Source organism: Corapipo altera, unplaced genomic scaffold, assembly GCF_003945725.1.
Source record: "Corapipo altera isolate COAL_440 unplaced genomic scaffold, ASM394572v1 295, whole genome shotgun sequence".
NCBI classification, from domain to species: Eukaryota; Metazoa; Chordata; class Aves; order Passeriformes; family Pipridae; genus Corapipo; species Corapipo altera.
Genome location: NW_020884936.1, coordinates 3,638,918 through 3,659,058, shown reverse-complemented (window position 1 = coordinate 3,659,058; position 20,141 = coordinate 3,638,918). Strand labels below are relative to the sequence as shown.

Below are 20,141 nucleotides of genomic sequence, written 5' to 3'. Positions count from 1 at the left end.
GTATATATTTTTATATATAGATATATATTTAAATATGTATATATAATATATAAATATATAATATATAATGAATGCCTATTTTATGTATATTATATATATATTTATATATAATATATAAATGCATATGATATATAATGTATATATATTTTATGTATATATTTTATATATACATATATATTTATATATATTTTATATATAAATATATAATATCTATTTTATATTAATTTACACATACATATGATATACTTAGATATAATATATATTTATATAATATATATTTATACACTTATATAAATATATATTTTATATGCATTTTATATACAAAATATGTTTATATCTTTATACATTTATATATAAATGCATATTTCTCTCTATTATCTACATATATTAATATATTTATATAAATACATAATTTTTATAAATAAAATATGTATTAAACATAGATCTAAATATATATTTTGTATATATTATATATAAATATCTATGTTCTATATAGTTACACATTTATATAAATACCTTTATATAAATATATTCTGTGTCTATGTTATTTTTACATATTTTCTATCTAAAAATATATGTTCCATATAGTTACGCATTTATATAAATATATTAATATGTGTTGTATGTCCATATTATTTTTATATATTTTCTATCTAAAAATGTATGTTTTATACAGTTACACGTTTATATAAATATATTAATATGTATTATATGTCCATATTATTTTTATATATTTTATACATAAAAATATATGTTCTAAATATTTACACTTTTATATAAATATATTAATATATATTACACATCCATATATTTTACATCTAAAAATAAATGTTCTATGTATTTATGTAAATATATTAATATATTATATATACATATATTTTTTATTCATGTTTATATATAAAAGTATGTCTTTTATATATTCATACACTTATAAATATATTTCATATATTATAGATACATGTTTTGCACATAATGTTTATATGTGTATACATTTATATAAACTTATATCATATATACATATGTTTTATACATATTTATATAAAAATATATGTTTATATATTTATACATTAATATATAAAATATATGTATATATTGTATATGCATTTATATTATACATTTTATATAAATATATTTATATATACTCTTACATTTACATATATAAATATATATATATTTTTTTGTACACACACAGAGGTGTCTAAATATGAGGTTCCCAGGTAGAAAACACAAAATTGGGAGAAGGTGCAGAATTTGGTGTCCAAATGCATTAAAGAAAATAACATAGAAGAAGTAACGGTATGGATTAAACTCATGAATCATCACTTAATTAAGAAATTAAAAATAAAGCAGCTCTTGCCCAGGAAGGAGAAGGGGAGAAGTTTTGATATGAAGGATTTGCAGCAGAGATTAAATAAATGAGTTGTGTAAAATTCTCTTCATAATTTGGTGGCAGAGGGAGGCCGTGAGTCACCACCCCAGGACTCCACAGTTCCGCCTGGGGCCAAACCCTCCCAAAGGAAGAGGAAACAACCCACCAGGAACAGGGAAATGCCTGAAATGCCTCGTTATTTTAAAGATGTAAATCACTTTAAGAACAAAAAAAAAAAAAAAAAAAGAAAAAAAAATGAAAAATAAGAGCAACCTGCTTGCCCTCACAACGGTTAAACTATTCCACACCAGCCTCGGGTTTGGAACCGTGGGATATCCTGAGCTGGAAGGTCCCACAGGGATCCTCCATCCAGCTCCTGGCCTTGCACAGACACCCCAACAATCCCCTGAGAGCGTTGTCCAAAAAACCCCAGAGCTCTGTGCCCACTGATGGTTTACTGGGGTCAGAGCAGTGGGTTCCAGCACAGCGACTCTCCCTGAACGTGGAATAGTTTGTGAGCCACGGCACGGGAGAGTCACTCCAGGAAACCTCACGTGTGGAGCACCAGGAGATGCTGGAAAGGACAAGAGAGTCTCACACAGAGAGAAATGGAGAGGAGCTGGTTGTGAGTGAAGGGCCCTGAGGAGCTCACACAGACATCCCTGGGACACAAGCATGGAATGGGTTGGTTTGGAAGGGAACTTAAAGCTCATCCTGTTCCATCCCCTGCCATGACAGGGACACCTTCCACTAGACCACGTTGCTCCAACCTGGCCTTGGACACTCCCAGGGATCCAGGGGCAGCCACAGCTTCTCTGGGAAATTCATTCCAGGGCCTCAACACCCTCCCAGCCAGGAATTCCTTCCCAATATCCCACCTAACCCTGCCCTCTGGCACTGGGAAGCCATTCCCTGTGTCCTGTCCCTCCATGCCTTGTCCCCAGTCCCTCTCCAGCTCTCCTGGAGCCCCTTCAGGCCCTGTCAGGGGCTCTCAGCTCTCCCTGGAGCCTTCTCTTCTCCAGGGGAACCCCCCCAGCTCTCCCAGCCTGGCTCCAGAGCAGAGGGGCTCCAGAATCCTGGAATGGTTTGGGTTGGAAGGGACCTTAAAGATCCAGTTCCACGGGCAGGGACACCTTCCACCAGCCCAGGTTGCTCCAAGCCCTGTCCAACCTGGCCTTGGACACTTCCAGGGATCCAGGGGCAGCTCCTCCAGCCTGGCTCCAGAGCAGAGGGGCTCCAGACCTTGGAGCATCTCCAGGGCCTCCTCTGGAATCGCTCCAGCAGGACAAACCTCCCACCCAGAACCGCTTCACCTTCGGATTTTCCCATTGCTCAGTTTAAACAGCACCTCCTGAACGCCACCAATCCACAGCCCAACAATTCCCAACCCTGCCAGGACCAACGTGGATCATCCATGAGAGCTTCCAGGAACACACCTACTCCTTCTCCTCGTGCCAGACGTTGGGCAAACGGACCATAAATCTTATTTTTAAAACTTGAAAAAAAAACCTGCCAGAGGAAACATTCCAAAATGCAATTACCCTAAATACAGCAGCACATTTTTATTCTGCGTCCCTGCCAACATTAAGTTGTTTTTTTCAATGGCATTTTCCAGCTCCTGGATGGGAATTTATGTGTTTGTTATCCCTCCCCACCTAGAAGAGTTGGCTTCTCCCAAACTCCTGGCCAGCCACGCACCCAAAATAAACAAATTGCTCCTTTATTATACATTTTGTGAGTAAACATGGGGGAAAACTGTAAATCTTGGACACTTAGGGATGTTTTTCTGCTGGAAAACTGTAACATTCAGCCCATTACAGCAAAGGACTGGATGCAAACACACCATTCACAGAAGGGGCCATGAAAAAAAGAGAAATACTGAAAAAAACCACAACTTTTAGTGAAGAAAATCACCCCTGGGTAACATTCACTGCACCAGAAATAGGAAGGAAGTGGTTTTTTGCATTTTCTTCCCCAAACCAGCTCTAATTTCTGTGGTTACTGGGGGTTTATTGGGTTTTCAGCGAGCAGATGGTCAGGCCAAAAAATCCCCTCACTGGACATAGAAAGTGTTGGTGATTCCAGGGGGAATTTGTGTTTTCAGCACCCCTGGGACACCCTTTGGCCTCTGCACTGATGGGGTCGGGCTGGAGCAGCCACACAACCCCTGCCTGGTTGTATCCTCTGGGAAAAGGAGTCGTAGGGATGTCGGCATCCAACCTTGCCAAGCTCACACAGAGAGAAGAAAAACACCTCAACATGCAACACCTGCTTTAAGACACCTCACAGCCCTGTGATTCCATGTTTTCCCAAGCTGGTTTTCCCAAGAAATAGAGCAGAAAATGGGGATACTCCCACTGTGCAGGGATGGAAGCGCTGCAGCTGCTGTTCAGCCAGCAGAGCTGCCCCGTGGAAGGGGATGGTCCCCCAGGACTGAGGCACAGACACCAAAAAAAAACCCTTTTAAACCCCTCCTGGGTGTCACAGTGATTATGAAGAAGGATATAAACACCCCAGGGGTTGAAGCAGCTTTGGCAGGAGCCTTGAAACACAACTCAGTGCTCAGCCAGGACGCACAAAAATCAACATTTTGCTCTCCTGACTCGTTACTCACACAAGTATTTTCTGCTCAAAAGTGAAAAACCTCACGGCCTTTCAGTAAAGTTTGTGTTTGAATCAAGACATTTGTATTTTGGGGAGAGAGAAAGCACAGAGGATGGACTGAGCCAGGGGCAAGTCAGTCTGAGCAGCGTTTTCAGCTCTGTTTCTGCAGCAGTTCCAGTGTTTTGCTGCTCTGAGATGTTGAGAAATCTCCCCCTGGGCAGAGTCCTGCTGCTCTTCCCACAACCTCTGTGGCTGAGGATGTGGAGCTCCGAGGAAGCATCTTCTCAGTCAACACTTGGAAGCACAAGGAGACAATTAACAGCATGTTTGGGGATTAAGAGCGCGGTGGAATCGAGCCAGAGGGTGAAGTGTTCACACACTCTCAATCTTAAGACAAGTTTTCCTCGCCCTGGAAGTCTCTCCTACCCCATCTCATCTTTCAGCATTGCCCTTGCCTTCTCCTCAGGTCCTCCCCCACTCCTGCCCACCCCATGGACAGCAGGGTCTGAGCAGAGAATCCCAGAAGGGTTTGGCTTGGAAGGGAACTTAAAGCTCATTTTGTTCCACCCCCTGCCATGGGCAGGGACACCTTCCACTAGACCACGTTGCTCCAACCTGGCCTTGGACATTTCCAGGGATCCAGGGGCAGCCACAGCTTCTCTGGGCAACCTGGGCCAGGGCCTCAACACCCTCCCAGCCAGGAATTCCCTCCCAGTATCCCATCTAGCCCTGCCCTCTGGCACTGGGAAGCCATTCCCTGTGTCCTGTCCCTCCATCCCTTGTCCCCAGTCCCTCTCCAGCTCTCCTGGAGCCCCTTCAGGCCCTGCCAGGGGCTCTCAGCTCTCCCTGGAGCCTTCTCTTCTCCAGGGGAACCCCCCCAGCTCTCCCAGCCTGGCTCCAGAGCAGAGGGGCTCCAGCCCTGGCAGCAGCTCCGGGGCCTCCTCTGGACTCTCTCCAGCAGCTCCACGTCCTTGTGCTGTTGTTCCCAGGGCTGGAGCAGCTCTGCAGGGGGGTCTCAGCTGAGACAGGGGCAGAGGGGCAGAATCCCCCCCTGCCCTGCTGCCCACGCTGGGGGATCAGCCCAGGGCACGGGGGGGTCTGGTCTGGGGCATCTCCAGCCTCTCCCCCACCAACACCCCCAAATCCTTCTCCCAGGGCTGCTCTGGATCCCTTCTCCACCCAGCCTGTCCTTGCCCTGGGACTGCCCCGGCCCAGCCGAGCCCTGCAGAGCCTGGGGGTGCCCAACCCTTCAGACCCAGCACATCCCACAACCTACACGAGGGCACGAACACAAAAGATCCTGGATTTTACAAGCAATTCCCCACTGGCAACACCTTTCAACTGCTCTGTTCCCATCAGGGCTCTTTGTTTGGGGTTTTATTCTCCTCCTGACGAGGAGTTTTATTTCTGTGTTCGCTGCCAGACACTCCAAGGCAAGTTATTCTTCAAAGAAACGTCACTCGGGTCGAGCCACCTTGGATCTCAACTTGCACTTCCTGCTTTTATTTCCAGCTTCCATTTATTTTTCTCTCCCCAGCAGGGCCCTGCAGCCTCTGCTTCACAGTTTTATCCACGTGGATAATTAAACAGGGGATTATTATAATTATTACCTTAAAGACTGAGGGATTTGAGGACGGTCAGGGAGCACAACGGGCACTTAAGCACCTACACCCCTCATATTTTACCCTCCTAACTCAATTATCATTTATTAGTGTTACTTATCCCAATAAAAATTAAAGCACTGCTTAATTAGCCCAATTTAGATCAGTTAACCTCAAAATCTAACAGAGCATCCATTATACTTCTCTACCAGGCCCAAATCTGAGCATCGGCACTAAAATAATTCTAATTATTCTAAAAATTAGAATAAACAATTCTAAATATTTTAATAATAAAGTAGAATAAATAATTCTAAATATTCTAATAATAATTCCAAAAAATAATTCTAATTATTCTTTCAAGCTGCAGGACCAAAAGCTTGTTCTGGATACAACAGATTCATTTAAGAAAGGAAAACCTAAAAAACCAAAAAAAGAGCCTGAATCCAATAAAAAGCTGCATTCTACAACCCAGCTACAGGGATTTGGAACCAGGTGTCAGAAAGCCAACACTTAACCTCACCTGTTTCTCCAACAAACAACTAATTTTAAGGAAAATAACAAAATATAGCTTTATCTCAAGGTTATTTTGCATGCATTTCTATTATTTGGGAGAATCAGGGAGGAACAAAATTAGACTGTGCTTCCCAGGAGAGAATATTTTGTTATAAAACTTCAGCCTTTCAGATAACCAGATAAAAAAATAAAATCCAGCAAACGGAGAAATGAAGATTAAGTGCAAAAAAAATAACGATTTTAAGGACAGCAGGTCCAAGGAACTGGTGGGGTTTTTTTCCTACTACGGCTATTTTTGGCAAAAGAATTAACACCCCTAAGACACACAATAGTATTTGAGGTATTTTTATAAAAACACAAACATCCCTGACGTGTTTTACTGTGACCCGTGGATGTGTCATTTATCAAGTTCCCTTCCAGCACCTATTTTGGAATTCTCTCCAAGATAAAGCTCATGGAAGTTCTGTCTGGCACAGCCCAAGCTGTGGCACAGCACCAAGAGAAAATGGCCATTTTTAGCTGCTGCTTCCCAAGGAAGAAGTAAAAAGGCAGGAGAAACACAGGGCAGAGTCTGGAGAAAGGAATTGGTTTGGTGGGGGTTTTGTCGAGGGATAAATTCCAAACTAAATGTTCTTAATGGTGTAATTCAATAATTAACTTAATAATTAATCTGATTAATGTAATAACAAAATATTGTTGGCAGGTAGGAGAAGGAAGACAATTCAGTAAAGCTGGAGAGGGATTTGGGACAAGGGATGAAAGGACAGGACACAGGGAATGGTTTCCCACTGCCAGAGGGCAGGGTTAGATGGGATAATGGGAAGGAATTCCTGGCTGGGAGGGTGTTGAGGCCCTGGCCCAGGTTGGGCAGAGAAGCTGTGGCTGCCCTTGGATCCCTGGAAGTGTCCAAGGCCAGGTTGGAGCAACCTGGGCTAGTGGAAGGTGACCCTGCCCATGGCAGGGGGTGGAACAAGGTGAACTTAAAGGTCCCTTCCAACCCAAACCATTCCAAAACGGGATTAGCAACGAGGTCTATGAAGTGTAAGGGTTAATCTGGGATCATCTGTCCTTACTGAAGGAGCTGAGCTTGGACTTTCTACTTCCACCCAAGGGAACATCTCACTCACGCAGGAAAATCCCACAAGGTTGGTTTTTAAGCCAAGACTCCAAGGTAAAGTCACTCTGGATTTCAAAGCCACCAATTTCTTCCGTTCTTATTCCAAGATCTGGTCACTTGTTCATCCTGTTCACCAAACATCCCACATCCCACATCAGCTCTCCACTCCTGGAGCTTGTCCCAGACCTGACCAAACCCTTCTCACTCACCCACAGTCACAACCACATTCCCAGCTCTGTGTCCTCCAGCACATTCCCACTGCAGGGCACAAGCTCTGGAGTCATTTCCATGCCTGCACAGCAATATTTGGAAAATATTCTTTTAAGAGGTCCCATTTTCCAGGAGACTGGATCTACCAGCAAGGAATTTCCCATCCACACGGGCTTCAAGACATCAGCCTGAAAGCAAGGTCTGAAAGCCAAATCTGCAGCCTTGTCCATTCCCCAAAACCCTGCCAGGAGCTGCTCCACATTTCCAGCAACTTCCCTCCCTTTGGAGCTCTTCATTACTCAGCAGAGAGAGGGAAAAAATGCTCCTCACACTCATCCTTTCCCTTTCTGTTCCTTCAGGACGGCCACAGAGGGGGGAAAAAAGGAGAAGAAACCCAACACTTGGCTTCTTAGTGAACCTTTTATGGGAGACCTGGGAAATTTCTTCCCATCACTGACAGATTTTAAGGAGGAGGTTTTGTCTGTTTGCTTTTGGGAGCCTGAGACACAAAGCCAGGGCAGATCCCGCTCCGATCCGTCGGCATCCTTGGACCCGACGCCCTCAGGAGGTTCTGCCAACCAACAGCTCGGGAGAGGTTTTTCATGGAATCACAGAACAGTCAGGGTTGGAAGGGACCTCTGGAGATCCCCCAGTCCAACCCCTCTGCCCAGGCAGGATCACCTGGAGCAGGAACTCATCCACGTGGGTTTGGGATGTCTCCAGAGGGGGAGACTCCACACCCTCCCCGGGCAGCTGTTCCAGGACTCTGCCACCTCCATGGAAAGAAGTTCTTCCTCATGCTGAGGTGGAATTTTCGTGCTTTTGTTTATGTCCTGTCTCTGGGTACCACCAAAAAAAAAAAAACTGGCACCATCCCCTTGGCACCCCTTGGAGATATTTATATGGATTAATGAGATCCCTCTCAGCCTCCTCTCCAGACTAATCAGGTCCAGCTCCCACAGTCTCTCCTCATCAGAGGGATGCTCCAGACCCCTCATCACCTTTCTGCCCCTCTCTGGACCCTCTCCAGTAGCTCCTTATTTTCTTTCTGGAGTTTTATTTGTGGCAGACAAAGAGAGGCAAGGAATTATTTCGAGGCCCAGATGTGCTCCTGCCACCCCCGTGACACCCCGAGCACTTTCACAGCCCTCTGGGTGCTCAGGCCAGAAGAAAATTACTAAAAAAAAATATTAAATACTAAGAATTATTTTTAAAAAGGGCAATAACAGGTCACTAAACATGCCACAGGAACCTTCTAATGGAAGGTGTCCCTGCCCACGGCAGGGGGTTGGAACTGGATGGTCTTTAAGGTCCCTTCCAACCCAAACTGTTCTGTGATTTCAGGAAGAAAACAGTCACCTTGGCAGATTTGGACCTTTCCATGCTGCTGCCTGCACTTTAAAGTTCCAAAAAGGCACCAATCCACCCAAAAAAAAGCAGGATTCTGAGGAGCCTCATCCTCAGCTTTCTGCCTGGCTCTGGATTTGCTCACCTGCTGCTCAGCTCTCTGTGTCCAAGTGGCACAAAGCACAAACCAGCGTGTGGCTCTTGCCTGAGCAACTGCCCAGCCCTAAAGCCAACCCAGCAGGAGAAATAATTATCCCTGCACTGATTTTCCAAAGCAAAAGTGGTTTTGGAAGCAGAGAGAGGAAGTTCCAGCAGACAGGCACGCTGGGCATCCTCCCTTCTGCAGGACAACAGGCTGGAGATTACCAAGAAATCAGGGAATATCCTCAGTTGGAAGGGACACACAAGGATTATCCAGTCCAACTCCTGGCCCTGTACAGGATAACTCCAAGATACCCCCCAGTATCCCCGAGAGCACTGTGAAAATAATCCTTTAGGATGATCTAAAACTGCATTTGGAGATTTATTAAAGGATGTTACTTCCTAAGGTACGGCCACAGGAAATCCTGTGGAGCCTGGGCTCCCATCTGCAGATTTTTCAAGGAATTGTGGCACTTGCCAAGGACAGCATCCAGCAGAAGGGTTACCCCAGACAGAGCTGAAGGGACCCCTCTGGTGGCATCACCCTCTGGAGGAGAGCAGTCCTGGTGGCTCCTCAAAACACTGAGAGTAGGACAAACCCTCTCCAGAAGACTGGACAGGTGTTTACTGGAAATCACAGAATCTTTGGAAAAGGTTGGAAAATATCATCATCATCATCAAGTCCAACCATCAGCCAGCAGCACCACTGTGTTCACCACTAAACCATGTCCCCAAGTGCCACATCCATATGTTTTTTTAACACTTCCAGGGATGGGGACTCCACCACTGCCCTGGACAGTTGCTTATAACCATTCCTATGAAGGAATTTTTCTAAATATCCCATCTAAACCTGCCCTGGCACAGCTTGAGGCCATTCCCTCTCCTCCTGTCCCTTGTTCCCTGGGAGCAGAGCTCGACTTCCCCCCGGCTCCCCCCTCCTGTCAGGGAGTTGCAGAGCCAGAAGGTCCCCCCTGAGCCTCCTTTTCTCCAGGCTGAGCCCCCCCAGCTCCCTCAGCTGCTCCTGCTGCTCCAGCCCCTTCCCAGCTCTGTTCCCTTCCCTGCACACACTCCAGTCCCCCAGTGGCTTATTAGGAGGGTCCCAGGACTGCCCCCAGGGCTGGAGGTGCCCCAGCAGGGCCAGCACAGGGAGGTGGTCACTGGTCTGAGCCTGTGCCCACACTGTGGCTGATCCAAGCCAGGAACCATTTGCCATCCTGATGCAAGGAATGCCACACGGGAGGCAGCTGATCTGCACAGGCAGAGCGAGTTGAGCTTCAGGAGGAAGGTGGAGACATTCTGACCCCCCAAAACACCCCCCGAACTCACAACAGGCACAGGACCTGCAAGGCACTGCTGACACAACCCCCTGTCACTTCTGGACCTCAGCTCATCAGAAAGGTCAAGGGTAGAGAAGCCAAACACCCTCTGGATTCACAGGGAAGGGATTTCCAGAAGCCACCTCCTCCACAAGGTCAACCTCCCCCAAGCCAGCACCGACAGACGAGTGTCTACCCCACCTCCAAACCCTTCCCACGGGATGTTCCAGAGGCAAAGGAGGGAGCTGAGCCAAGTCTGAGGTTTGCCAAAGGATTTTCTTCACAGAGTCAGGACAACCCACAGAGGGAAGAGCTTCTGCTCCAACCCTTTGGAGTGTTAATGATGGGCAAGAGTCGGGATAAAACCCCCAAACCCAGCACCTTTGTGGGAGCAGGGATAAAAACTGTTACCACCCCATATCACAGCACTCTGGTGCTTCATTTCTTCCCTGTCCAAAAAGGGAAATCAAAAGGGAACAGCTCAAAGTACTAAATGCTTGTGGGTGGCAATGAAAAACTGCTTCAAAGACGTATTTCTGTGTTCTGAAGCAGAGATATACTAACTATGAAAGATTAAACATTCACATGCCCCTCACCGTGGTTAAAAAGCAGCAGAGGAGATTTTCAAGGAATAAAAAGAAAAGAAGAAGAAGAAGAAAAAAAAAAAATCTTCCAGCTCTGGAAAATTCAAGAGCCCAAATTCGAGCCAAGCACACGTGCAAAATAATCCATGCCAAGAAGAGCCATGTGAAGAGCTAATTAGTTAATATACGAATAACTAAGAGCTTCTTCAAACACCAGGAGCAGGAAAGCTGCCAGAGCAAGGGAGAGGGAGCTTCTTAAGGAAAACTCTTCTACGTGACTGGGCAAAGTAGAAATCTTCTTAAGAAATAGTTAATAAACATGTAAAAACTCAAACACACCGAAGGAGAACAGATTTTTGGGGTGGCATTCAACACATCCTCTTCACCAGGAGTGCTGGAAGGAGCCAGACTTGTTAACAAGGGGAAATCTGGTCACCCAAAGGCACTTGGAGTGTTAAAAGCACCGTGAAAGTCCAAAAAATCAAATAATAAATGGTGGCTGCTCCTCTGGCTCGGTGTGGTGAGCAGTGGTTTGACAGGAGGGGACGAGCATCACAGTGACATTCTGCAGAGGACACAGAATTATTCACTTGGATTTTATTCACTTGGACTGACTCCAAAGCCAAAAAGCTGCAAAGGATCTCACAACGCCGAGTATCGGGTGACAAAGAGATAAGTGAAGCCCGGTGTCAGCAGGGAAAAGCAGGACACTTGGAGGGGAGGATGGGGGACAAATCCTTTATAATCCCTGGAGAGTGAAGGGTTCCAAATGAACCACCACTGAGGAGGAGGAGGGACACAGCAGGGTCGGGGCTGCAGAGTCAGGAATGTTGGCTCAGAGCACAGAGACTGCAAGGAAAAGGGGGAAAGCAAAGCAAAAAAAAAGACGTCCCTGAGCCCTCTGATCTTTCCAGCATCATCACAAAGAGGTGAGAGCTGCACGAGGAACACCCAGAAAAGCAACAGGGATAATGAGCAATCAGAACAGTTCTGCCAGGAGAAAGGGGTGAATTCATTAAGAACCTTCAGCTTGGAAGGAAAAAAAAAAAAAAAAAGAAAAAATATCACTGACTTAATATTTCTCGTAATCCTTTGGGAAAGACTAAAGCTTGTCCCAGCAAAAACACCACCAAACAAACCCTAAAGGAAGACACAATGCACAATTAAAGTGCAGAACTCATCACTTTGAAATGTTTCAATGTGGAAGAACCAGCAGATTAAAACGTTACGAGCCAGTGGTGGAGGAAAGATCCATGGGAAGCTCTCGAAGTGAGAATTCCTGGTACAAACTGTGCCCAAAGTGTCCCAAGTGCAGACTGGAAAACACTGGGAGTGCATGTTTGCTGTGTATCTCCTTTGATAAGCACCCACTGCTCCCTACCCTGAGATATTACGATGAAGAAAGGCTTTTGGTAGAGCCAGGACAAGCATTTCCATGATTTTCTCCCCATGAACCAGAAAACACTTCCTTCCATCCCTCCTAAATCCCTGCTGCCTCAATTGTATCCCGGATCCCAGCCTGTGCAAAGAGCTTTTCTTCATCTTCTCAACAGTCCATTCTGCATCTGAAGATGAATTGTGTGCCTGGCTTGTCCCCTCTGGATTAAGCAATCCCAGTCTTTTCAGTTTTTTCCCCCCAAAGGTTGTGTTTGCCCTCCTCTGGGAGAAGGATTCCGACAGCATCATTCCACTGCTGCAGCCACGGACCAAACAGCCACTTTAGTGAGGTGGTTTTAGAGAAAGACAAAACCCCCTCAACCACTAAAAGCAGAATCAGAAAGACACGACAGAAGGGACAGTCTGGGTGGATTTAAATGCCACAGGACTCTCCCAGGCTCCCAGTTTTCCACGATAAGGTAGGACAGCAGAGCTCTGAGGATGAGCTCAGCTGGCAGCTCGAGGTGAAATCCTGCTAAGTCATACACACTGACAACTCCACGAGACATCAAAACACATCAGGAGAGCAGCCTTTCCCTAAAAATTCCAGGGAAATATCCCCTTTTAGCTCATCACCTCACAGCACTGGATCACATCCCGCTGTCGCACAGGGAATAAATTCCATGAGCTCCTGAGAACCCCCATCCCACAGAACAGGATCAGGCACTGGATAATCTGTCCTCTGACAGTGATTCATTAAATTCCAGAAAGGAATGTACTTCTGTGAGGCAGCCCAAGCAAATACAAGGTATAAATAATTGAGCAGTGTAAGCTGTTCCCTTCAGGTTGCAGCAGCACTGAAAGAAAAAGGGATATGGGAATTGTAAGGGTTCACCATCTCCAAGTTGTTTGCAGAAGGAAAAATTATCCATAAAACCTGGGATAATTAAGTATATTATACCTTCAGGCTAAGCTGCTGATGGTCCACACATTAAGCCATTCTTGGATGGTAAATGCTGATACCAGATCATTTCACAGGAGAAATTCCTGGTACTTTTTCCTCCTCCACAACAACAACAAAAAAAAAAACCTGGGAGCTGAACAGCATCAGCCTGACCAGAAGGGAATGTTAATATAATTCAAGCAGAACTGTCTTTTAAAAGACACTTAATTATGTACATATGAACAGAGGCCCAGGCTCATTTTCAGGAGATTGCAGATTCCCTGTCTGGGTGGCAGGGAAATGGGCTGAAAGATGCTTCAAAAGACACTGGGAGGTTTTTATTAGCAGACAATTTACAGTTGTTACAAGCAGCTTCCTGAGCAAGTTCTGTGGCCAGCACTCTCAGTGTCTAGACAGCCTGTGCTGTTCCTTCTTTGCTGGGAGTTTGTATTTCACCAATTACTGGACATAAAACACGGGATGGGACTGGGAGAGGTGGGATTCATGGAGCCAAGGCAAAGAGTGGCACAGCTAAAGGATGCAAAGCCAGGACAAACCAGGACAGTTTGAGCTCTGTCACGTGTAAGTTCTCACAGTCTTTGGCCTCAGGGGGCTTTTACAGATACTGTGGGTGATTTTCAGCTGCTCCTCAATTCTTGCTGTGCTGGGACCCTGAGGAGACACTTCTTAGCACGTGGAAGAGAAGATCCTTCTCATGCCAAAGCTGATCCAGGGTCTTCTTCCTCTCTCCTACCCAAGGCAGACTCAGCTGAAGGGTAAACCCCAACACCACCAGTAAAAGTAGTGCCAAGAGTGCTCAGAAGTGCCACCACTGCTCCCCCACTCCAAACTATAAACAGGGAAGCTGTCAAGTCAGAGGTCTGTCATTACTCCTCACTTCACATCTGCAACACAGACCATTATCCTCATCTCACCCACTGCAACAAAGATTGGGACCAGCTTGGCCACCCCTCATCCTCAGCACCCAGAAGACTCAAAGTGATGCTCCAGACCCTGTCGTGGTTTCCGTGCTCGGTCAACCCACCACAAACCAGTTACACTCCCCAACCAACTAAACCAGTCCTCTGCCAGGTGGGGGAATTGCAAGGAAGGACATATCCAAGCTCAGGGACGACCAGCTCCCTGCCACCAAATCCCTTGTGCCAGTCTAGACAGCAGGAAGCCACAAAATGAGCCCAAGCTGGAGTGGGGGTGAGCAGATCCGGCTGAAAAAAACCCTCACAAAAGGTGGGAGAAGGGACACAATCCCAGGCAGTTTGACCAGTCCACATCAGTGTCCATCACTATGGACCAGGAATGACACAGAAGGTTCGTGTCTGCTGGGACAAACTCATCTGAGCTTTTATAAATCCAGCAAAACTCCATCTCGACTTTTGCCACCACCAAGTCCCTCATTCTCACCCCCACACAAACCTCCTCCCTGGGTTGGAAAACAGCATTTGTGCCACCACACAGCAAAACATTCTTTAGCTGGGTTATTTTTCCATCCAGATCCCTTTTCCAACCAAGTTTACCACAGGACTTGTAGCAATGTCTCAACTTCCAGCTTAGGATGCGCTGGGGAGCTCAGAGGGGCTAAGCAAGAGCCCCAGTACTTGCTGGACTCCATCCTTAAGTTTATGTCTAAGAGCCAAGCCTCTGTTTCCCAAGTTCAGCACCAGAAACCTGAATGACACGGGAACAGTCACAGTTCCAGCTCAGCTCCATGTGAAGCTACAGGAGAAAATAAACCCGAGGACATCCCCAAGTCCCAGCTCAGGAGTCAGGACCTGAGCCAAGCTTTGTCATGTTGCTCCAGCCTGGATCCAAGGTGGCACCAAACAATGCCAGCAGGATCAGTACCTCTGGCCCCCACAGACCCAGCTCAGGGCTCTCAACACACAGACAGTCAGAGCCAGAGGGTACCAAGAAGAACCTGAGGTGATGTCCCTGGGGAAAGTGAGGTTTGTTATATCCAGTAGTCCAAAATGAGAACATTTTGGAAGAAATTAAAAGAAATTCTTTACTAAGAGGGTGGGGAGGCCCTGGTACAGGTTGCCCAGAGAAGCTGTGGCTGCCCCTGGATCCCTGGGAGCATCCAAGGCCAGGTTGGAGTAACCTGAGCTAGTGGAAGGTTTCCCTGCCCATGGCAGGGGGGTGGAACGAGATGAGCTTTAAGGTCCCTTCCAACCCAAACCATTCCGTGATTCCATGATCTGCAAGCATCCAAGACACAAGATTCATAACCCTAAAAAAAAAAAAACAGGTAGTGAGGACCTTTGGCTCCACTGTTCCAGACAAACCTGGGCACGGGGAGGTTATGGCAGGGAATGGCCACGGCACGATGCCAGTCCAGTAAATGGATCAGGCAGGTACATCCAGGTCAGCCAGAGCAACACTAATCCCAGACACTGACATGGAAGAGCTGATCAAGGATTTAGGGAACACATCTTAATTACAGTCCTACTTTAATCCCAGTCAGGAGCTGCTTAGTAGAAACACGACCCAATCTAGTGCTTCACTCCATTCTCGGGTTAAACAGCCCTGTGATCCCTCTGAACACACACGATTATATTTAATAGGAGTTTCATATCTGCTCTAGTTCTACATAAAAGCACAGACTGGATGATTAATTGCTGTCTGAGATAGAACTTTTCTCAGGTTTCCAGCAGGGCACTGCTAAGTACCAGTCCCAACACGCCTGATAAAACCTCAGGCACCAAGGAACAACCTAGAAAGCAAATACACATCCAAAGGGAAACAAAAAGACTGATGATATAATTCGCAGATGACACAAAAGCTGGCAGAGTAACAAGCCATGAAATCAAGCAGAGAACAATCCCTTGGAAATCTTGATCCTCCCCAGCAACTTGCAGTGCAGGAGAACCAAGAGAGAAGGTGCAGATGCAGTGATGAGGAGCATGAGGATACCTGAGCTCCCAAGGAGACAACTCTGCATGTAGGAACAATTCCTGTTAGAACACTGAGGAAAAGACCTGCTCCAACCTCCCAGGGTACAAGTGGGAGATTGTTACAGTGGTGATATAATTTTATGTGCATCTCAAGTGGTGAGGAGACAGCAAAGAACATTGCAGTTACACCTGTGTGGGCAGCCAGGGCTGCTTCAGTTGATCAAATGGGGTTTAAAAATTCCTTGCATTTATCAAGCGCTGCTTAAAAATCCTTCACTCACTTCAAAAAGCTGCAAATGCAGCTTGAGAGCAGGAAAAGGGTTTTCAAGAGTGACAGACTCGCAGAGCTCAAGCTGTTTAACCAAAAGGAGGATTAAGGAGTGACTTAATCCCAGGCCGTATCTGAAGCGTGAGGTGACACTGCAGAGGAGCACAGGGAAGGGAAGGACGGCAAAACATCCTCAGGCTGGGACCAAGAACTGCTGTAAAATGATTTGCAATTCAGATAATCACAAGGACTCACCCTTGGCTGAGCACAGGGAAGGGGGGCGAAGTTATACAGCCCACATTTATGGGGTGTGACACAAGAAAACCTCACTGTTATCCATCCTCACTCCCAGTGACCAGAGCTGTTACATTACAGGCCACCACCAGTTTCCCATCACTTAAAAAACAAACACAGCTGAAACGGACACAAAATTCACTAAAGAGAAACAAACTTCAAATAAGTGTAATATAAATTAGAGCACTCAGGTGTCACAGCTTAACCAGGAGGTGGTTTTAAGCTAAAAAAGGGTTTCTCTTTCTGATCCTGCAGAATTAAGTGATTCTTCAAAACCTACACAGAGAGGAGATCCAAAAATACTCCGTAAAATCAAGTGGAACACCAGCAAGGACGAAAAAAGAGGAATTAGAACAGCAGAAGGAAGTGGAATTAGGAGCAATGGGTATAATTAGTAGAGGCTGAATAGCAGGAAAGACATCCTGAAGTGGATTATTTTGATTCCAGGAGCATCGTGGGCTCGAGGAGATCCCCACAGACTCACTGAAGGCGCTCGGTGTCCTTCAAACACCACATTCCCTGCCAGGAAAAATCGAGGGAGGAGACCTGGACGGCCCCAGAGCCAGAGATGGGACTGGCACAGCTCATCACACGCCCCAGGGCCGGGGCAGTTTATTTTTAGGAAGGGGTGCCTGTCCCTGAGGAGGGGCAGGCTCGGCCCCACATCTGCACAGCGCCGGCACAATGGAGTTCCGGCCCATGCCACCGACTCCCAGAATCCCAGCCAGAACTGAGCACAAAAAAACAGGGCTGGAAGGGACTTCAAGGAAGGAGGAATCTCATCCTTCCCCTGCCCCAGGGCAAGAGTTACTACACTTGCTATTTTTCTAAACACAAAAAACTCTCTCCCCGCTGGGTGGGACACAAACCCACCCAGACAGATGAATTAGTTGGACCTTCCACTCCATCTCTTAACCCCTCCATCCCCCTCCCACGATGGCAGTCCAGCAATCCAGGACACCCTGGAGCGGCTGCACCCGGAATATCTCGCTGTGCCCAGGCAGAAACTGATAAAAGCACAGCTCTGCAAACAAGTCCTGGCAGTCCAGCCTAGCTCTGAGCTGCGCTTTGGGAATGCTGTTCCTAGAAGGGAAGCCAGCCTGGCTCCTGGAGACACATTTCTTCCATGATGCCTACAAGAAGTGAGTCACCTTTTTTTTTTTTTTTCCCCAAAAAAAGTTTCCACCATCCTCTTTTCCAGACTCTCCAGCGTGTCGTGTTTACCCTGAGCTGGTAAAGTTTCAACTCTAAAAATCCTTGGGGCAGGTATAGCTTACAATTATACTATTAATAATATTCCTAATGAAATATCACCACACTCCAAAAGTTAATGCAAGCAAAGCCCAAACCTTTCTCTGCCCAGACACTTATTAATGTTTCTCCTGTGGGTATGCAAAGATCAACATTAAACCCAACTCCTCATCTAACCTTAATACTGAGAAACAAGATCAACTGCACTTAGTCCTCTTAAATGGAAAAAAAAACCACCCACACTCTTCATTCTGGCAGTTCCCACACATTCAAACCAGTTCTTTCAGTTTTGTCAATAAATCTAATTCTCAGCATCTCCTACTGTTCAGTTTACCTGGAAAAGTCTCACGGAGAACTTCAGGAAGAAAACTGCAAGAAGTCACAAAAGCGAAGAAATGGGCAACTCTGAGGGAAATCCAGCACTCCATCGCTCCACAAATTAAAAGCTCTCCCATTTTCATCCTGTGCCAGCACTGCAGTATCACTGCGAGTCACACAGCCTTAAACCCATTTATTTTTAAAGGCAGCCACTCAAGTCATTTAAAACCATGACTTTGTAAAACTCAAGAGAGGAAGGGCTGCTGCAGAGGGGGTGGGACGGGAGGCTCCAATCCTGATTATCCCCAAACTGCTCCCACCTGGTGCTGCGATTTCAACACTGGAAGCACCTGTGTCGGTGCAGAGCCGTTGGAAGGGGAAGGGGAAACCCAGGTGAAACCTCGTTCCTCTCATGACAAACACCTGACTTAGCACCCAATTTAACTCTGCGACAACACAACCATTTAGATTTTGCAGCTGAGCAATCCTGGGAACGCCCCTCCACCTTCCCCCACCTGAGCAACGTGGTTGCAACGAGCCAGAAATATCCCTCCCCCCATTTGCACCATCGATATTCCAGGGGATAAAACACACGCGCCTGGGCTCAGCAAACATTTTGGGTTGATACAAAGTTCTCTGGAGAACTTCTGTGTCAATTTAAAGAGGGGGAAGGAGGGATGAGTTAGTATCTCAGGACAGCAATGCTGATGTGGTCCAGCTAAAAGGAACAGGTCTTAGACGTGCACAGTTCAACTAAAATATCATCTTTTTAAAGAAATCGAGTGATGAGTTACACAGCCAGCTACCACATCTTTTATACGAACAACACAGCAGCCACTGGGGCAAAACAAACACCTAAAGGGGTGAAACGCCAGAGCCGGAGCGATGGGAAGGAGCTGCTGGCAAAGGGAATGGGAAGGAGCCACATCCATCTGCGCTCCTCGGGGACCGGGAGAGCTCCGCATCTCCCGCAGACGAAGCCACGGGCTCTCCCAGCCCGAGGATTCCGCAAGAACCGCGGGGGGGAAAAGATGCTTAACGGGAGAACAAAGGATCCATTAAGCAAACAAGAGGCATTAACTCGTCTCTCGGTCGGGACGGCGATCGCGCCCCGTCCCCGCCGCGTCACCGTCAGCCCCGACAAGGAAACCGAGCAAGGGGGTTTCCAGGGATAAATCCCGCCGGGAGAACTCTGACAGATGCCCGCGGGAAGCCCGAGGGGGAGGCAGGGGAGGGGACGGGGCTCGAGGGGACCGCAGGGAACCGCCGGGAACCGCCGGCACCCTCCCCGCCACCACCGCGGCCGCGGTGCCCCCGCGGCGCCCGGGCAGGGTCGCGCACCTGAGCGTGGGGCCGATGCAGGCCGTGTCCGTGCTCTCGATCTCCCGCAGGATCCGCTCGTGCTCCGCCGCCGTCTCCAGGCTCTCCAGCTCCGCCATCTTCCCCCGCTCCATGGGGGCCGCTCCACCTGCCCGGCCCTGCCCGGCACTCCCCGCTCCGGGCGGCGGCAGCGCCGGGGCCGCTCCAGCCCCCGCTCCGGCCCCGCCGCGCCCGGCACGACGGGAAATGTAGTGCGGGGCAGCGGGGCCGGGCCGCGCCGGCGCTGCCGGGGCACCCGCCGAGGAGGAGGAGGAGGAGGAGGAGGAGGAGGAAGGGAGGGCGGGAGGATCCGGAGGAGGGGGAAGGCGGCGGTGGTACCGCTGAGAGGGTATCGCTGTCGGGGCACAGCCATGGCAGTGCCCGAACGCCCCATTAGGGGTCACAGCCCCACCGTGGTGACAGCCATCTTCAGGGCGCACAGTTCTATGGAAGGGACACCATGGTTCTCTCCCTTCTCGGGGAACACAGCCCCATGGTCGTGACATCCATCATCAGGGCACACAGTTCTGTGGAAGGGACACCATGGTCCTCTCCCTCCTGAGGGGACACAGCCCCGTGATCATGAGGGCACACAGTCCCATGGAAGGGACACCATG

At 47.5% G+C, this 20,141-nt stretch overlaps 1 protein-coding gene across 1 annotated transcript in view; it reads right to left on the bottom strand.

Annotated features, from left to right (window-relative positions):
* Positions 1–19,687, bottom strand: part of EXOC6B (exocyst complex component 6B) — a 325,352-nt gene extending 305,665 nt beyond the window's left edge. Inside the window, exon 1 of the mRNA XM_027660526.1 lies at positions 19,507–19,687. Within this exon, the coding sequence (XP_027516327.1) occupies positions 19,507–19,619 (113 nt within the window). The 5' untranslated portion in view covers positions 19,620–19,687. The remainder of the gene's footprint in view (positions 1–19,506) is intronic.
* Between the last annotated feature and the right edge of the window lie 454 nt (positions 19,688–20,141).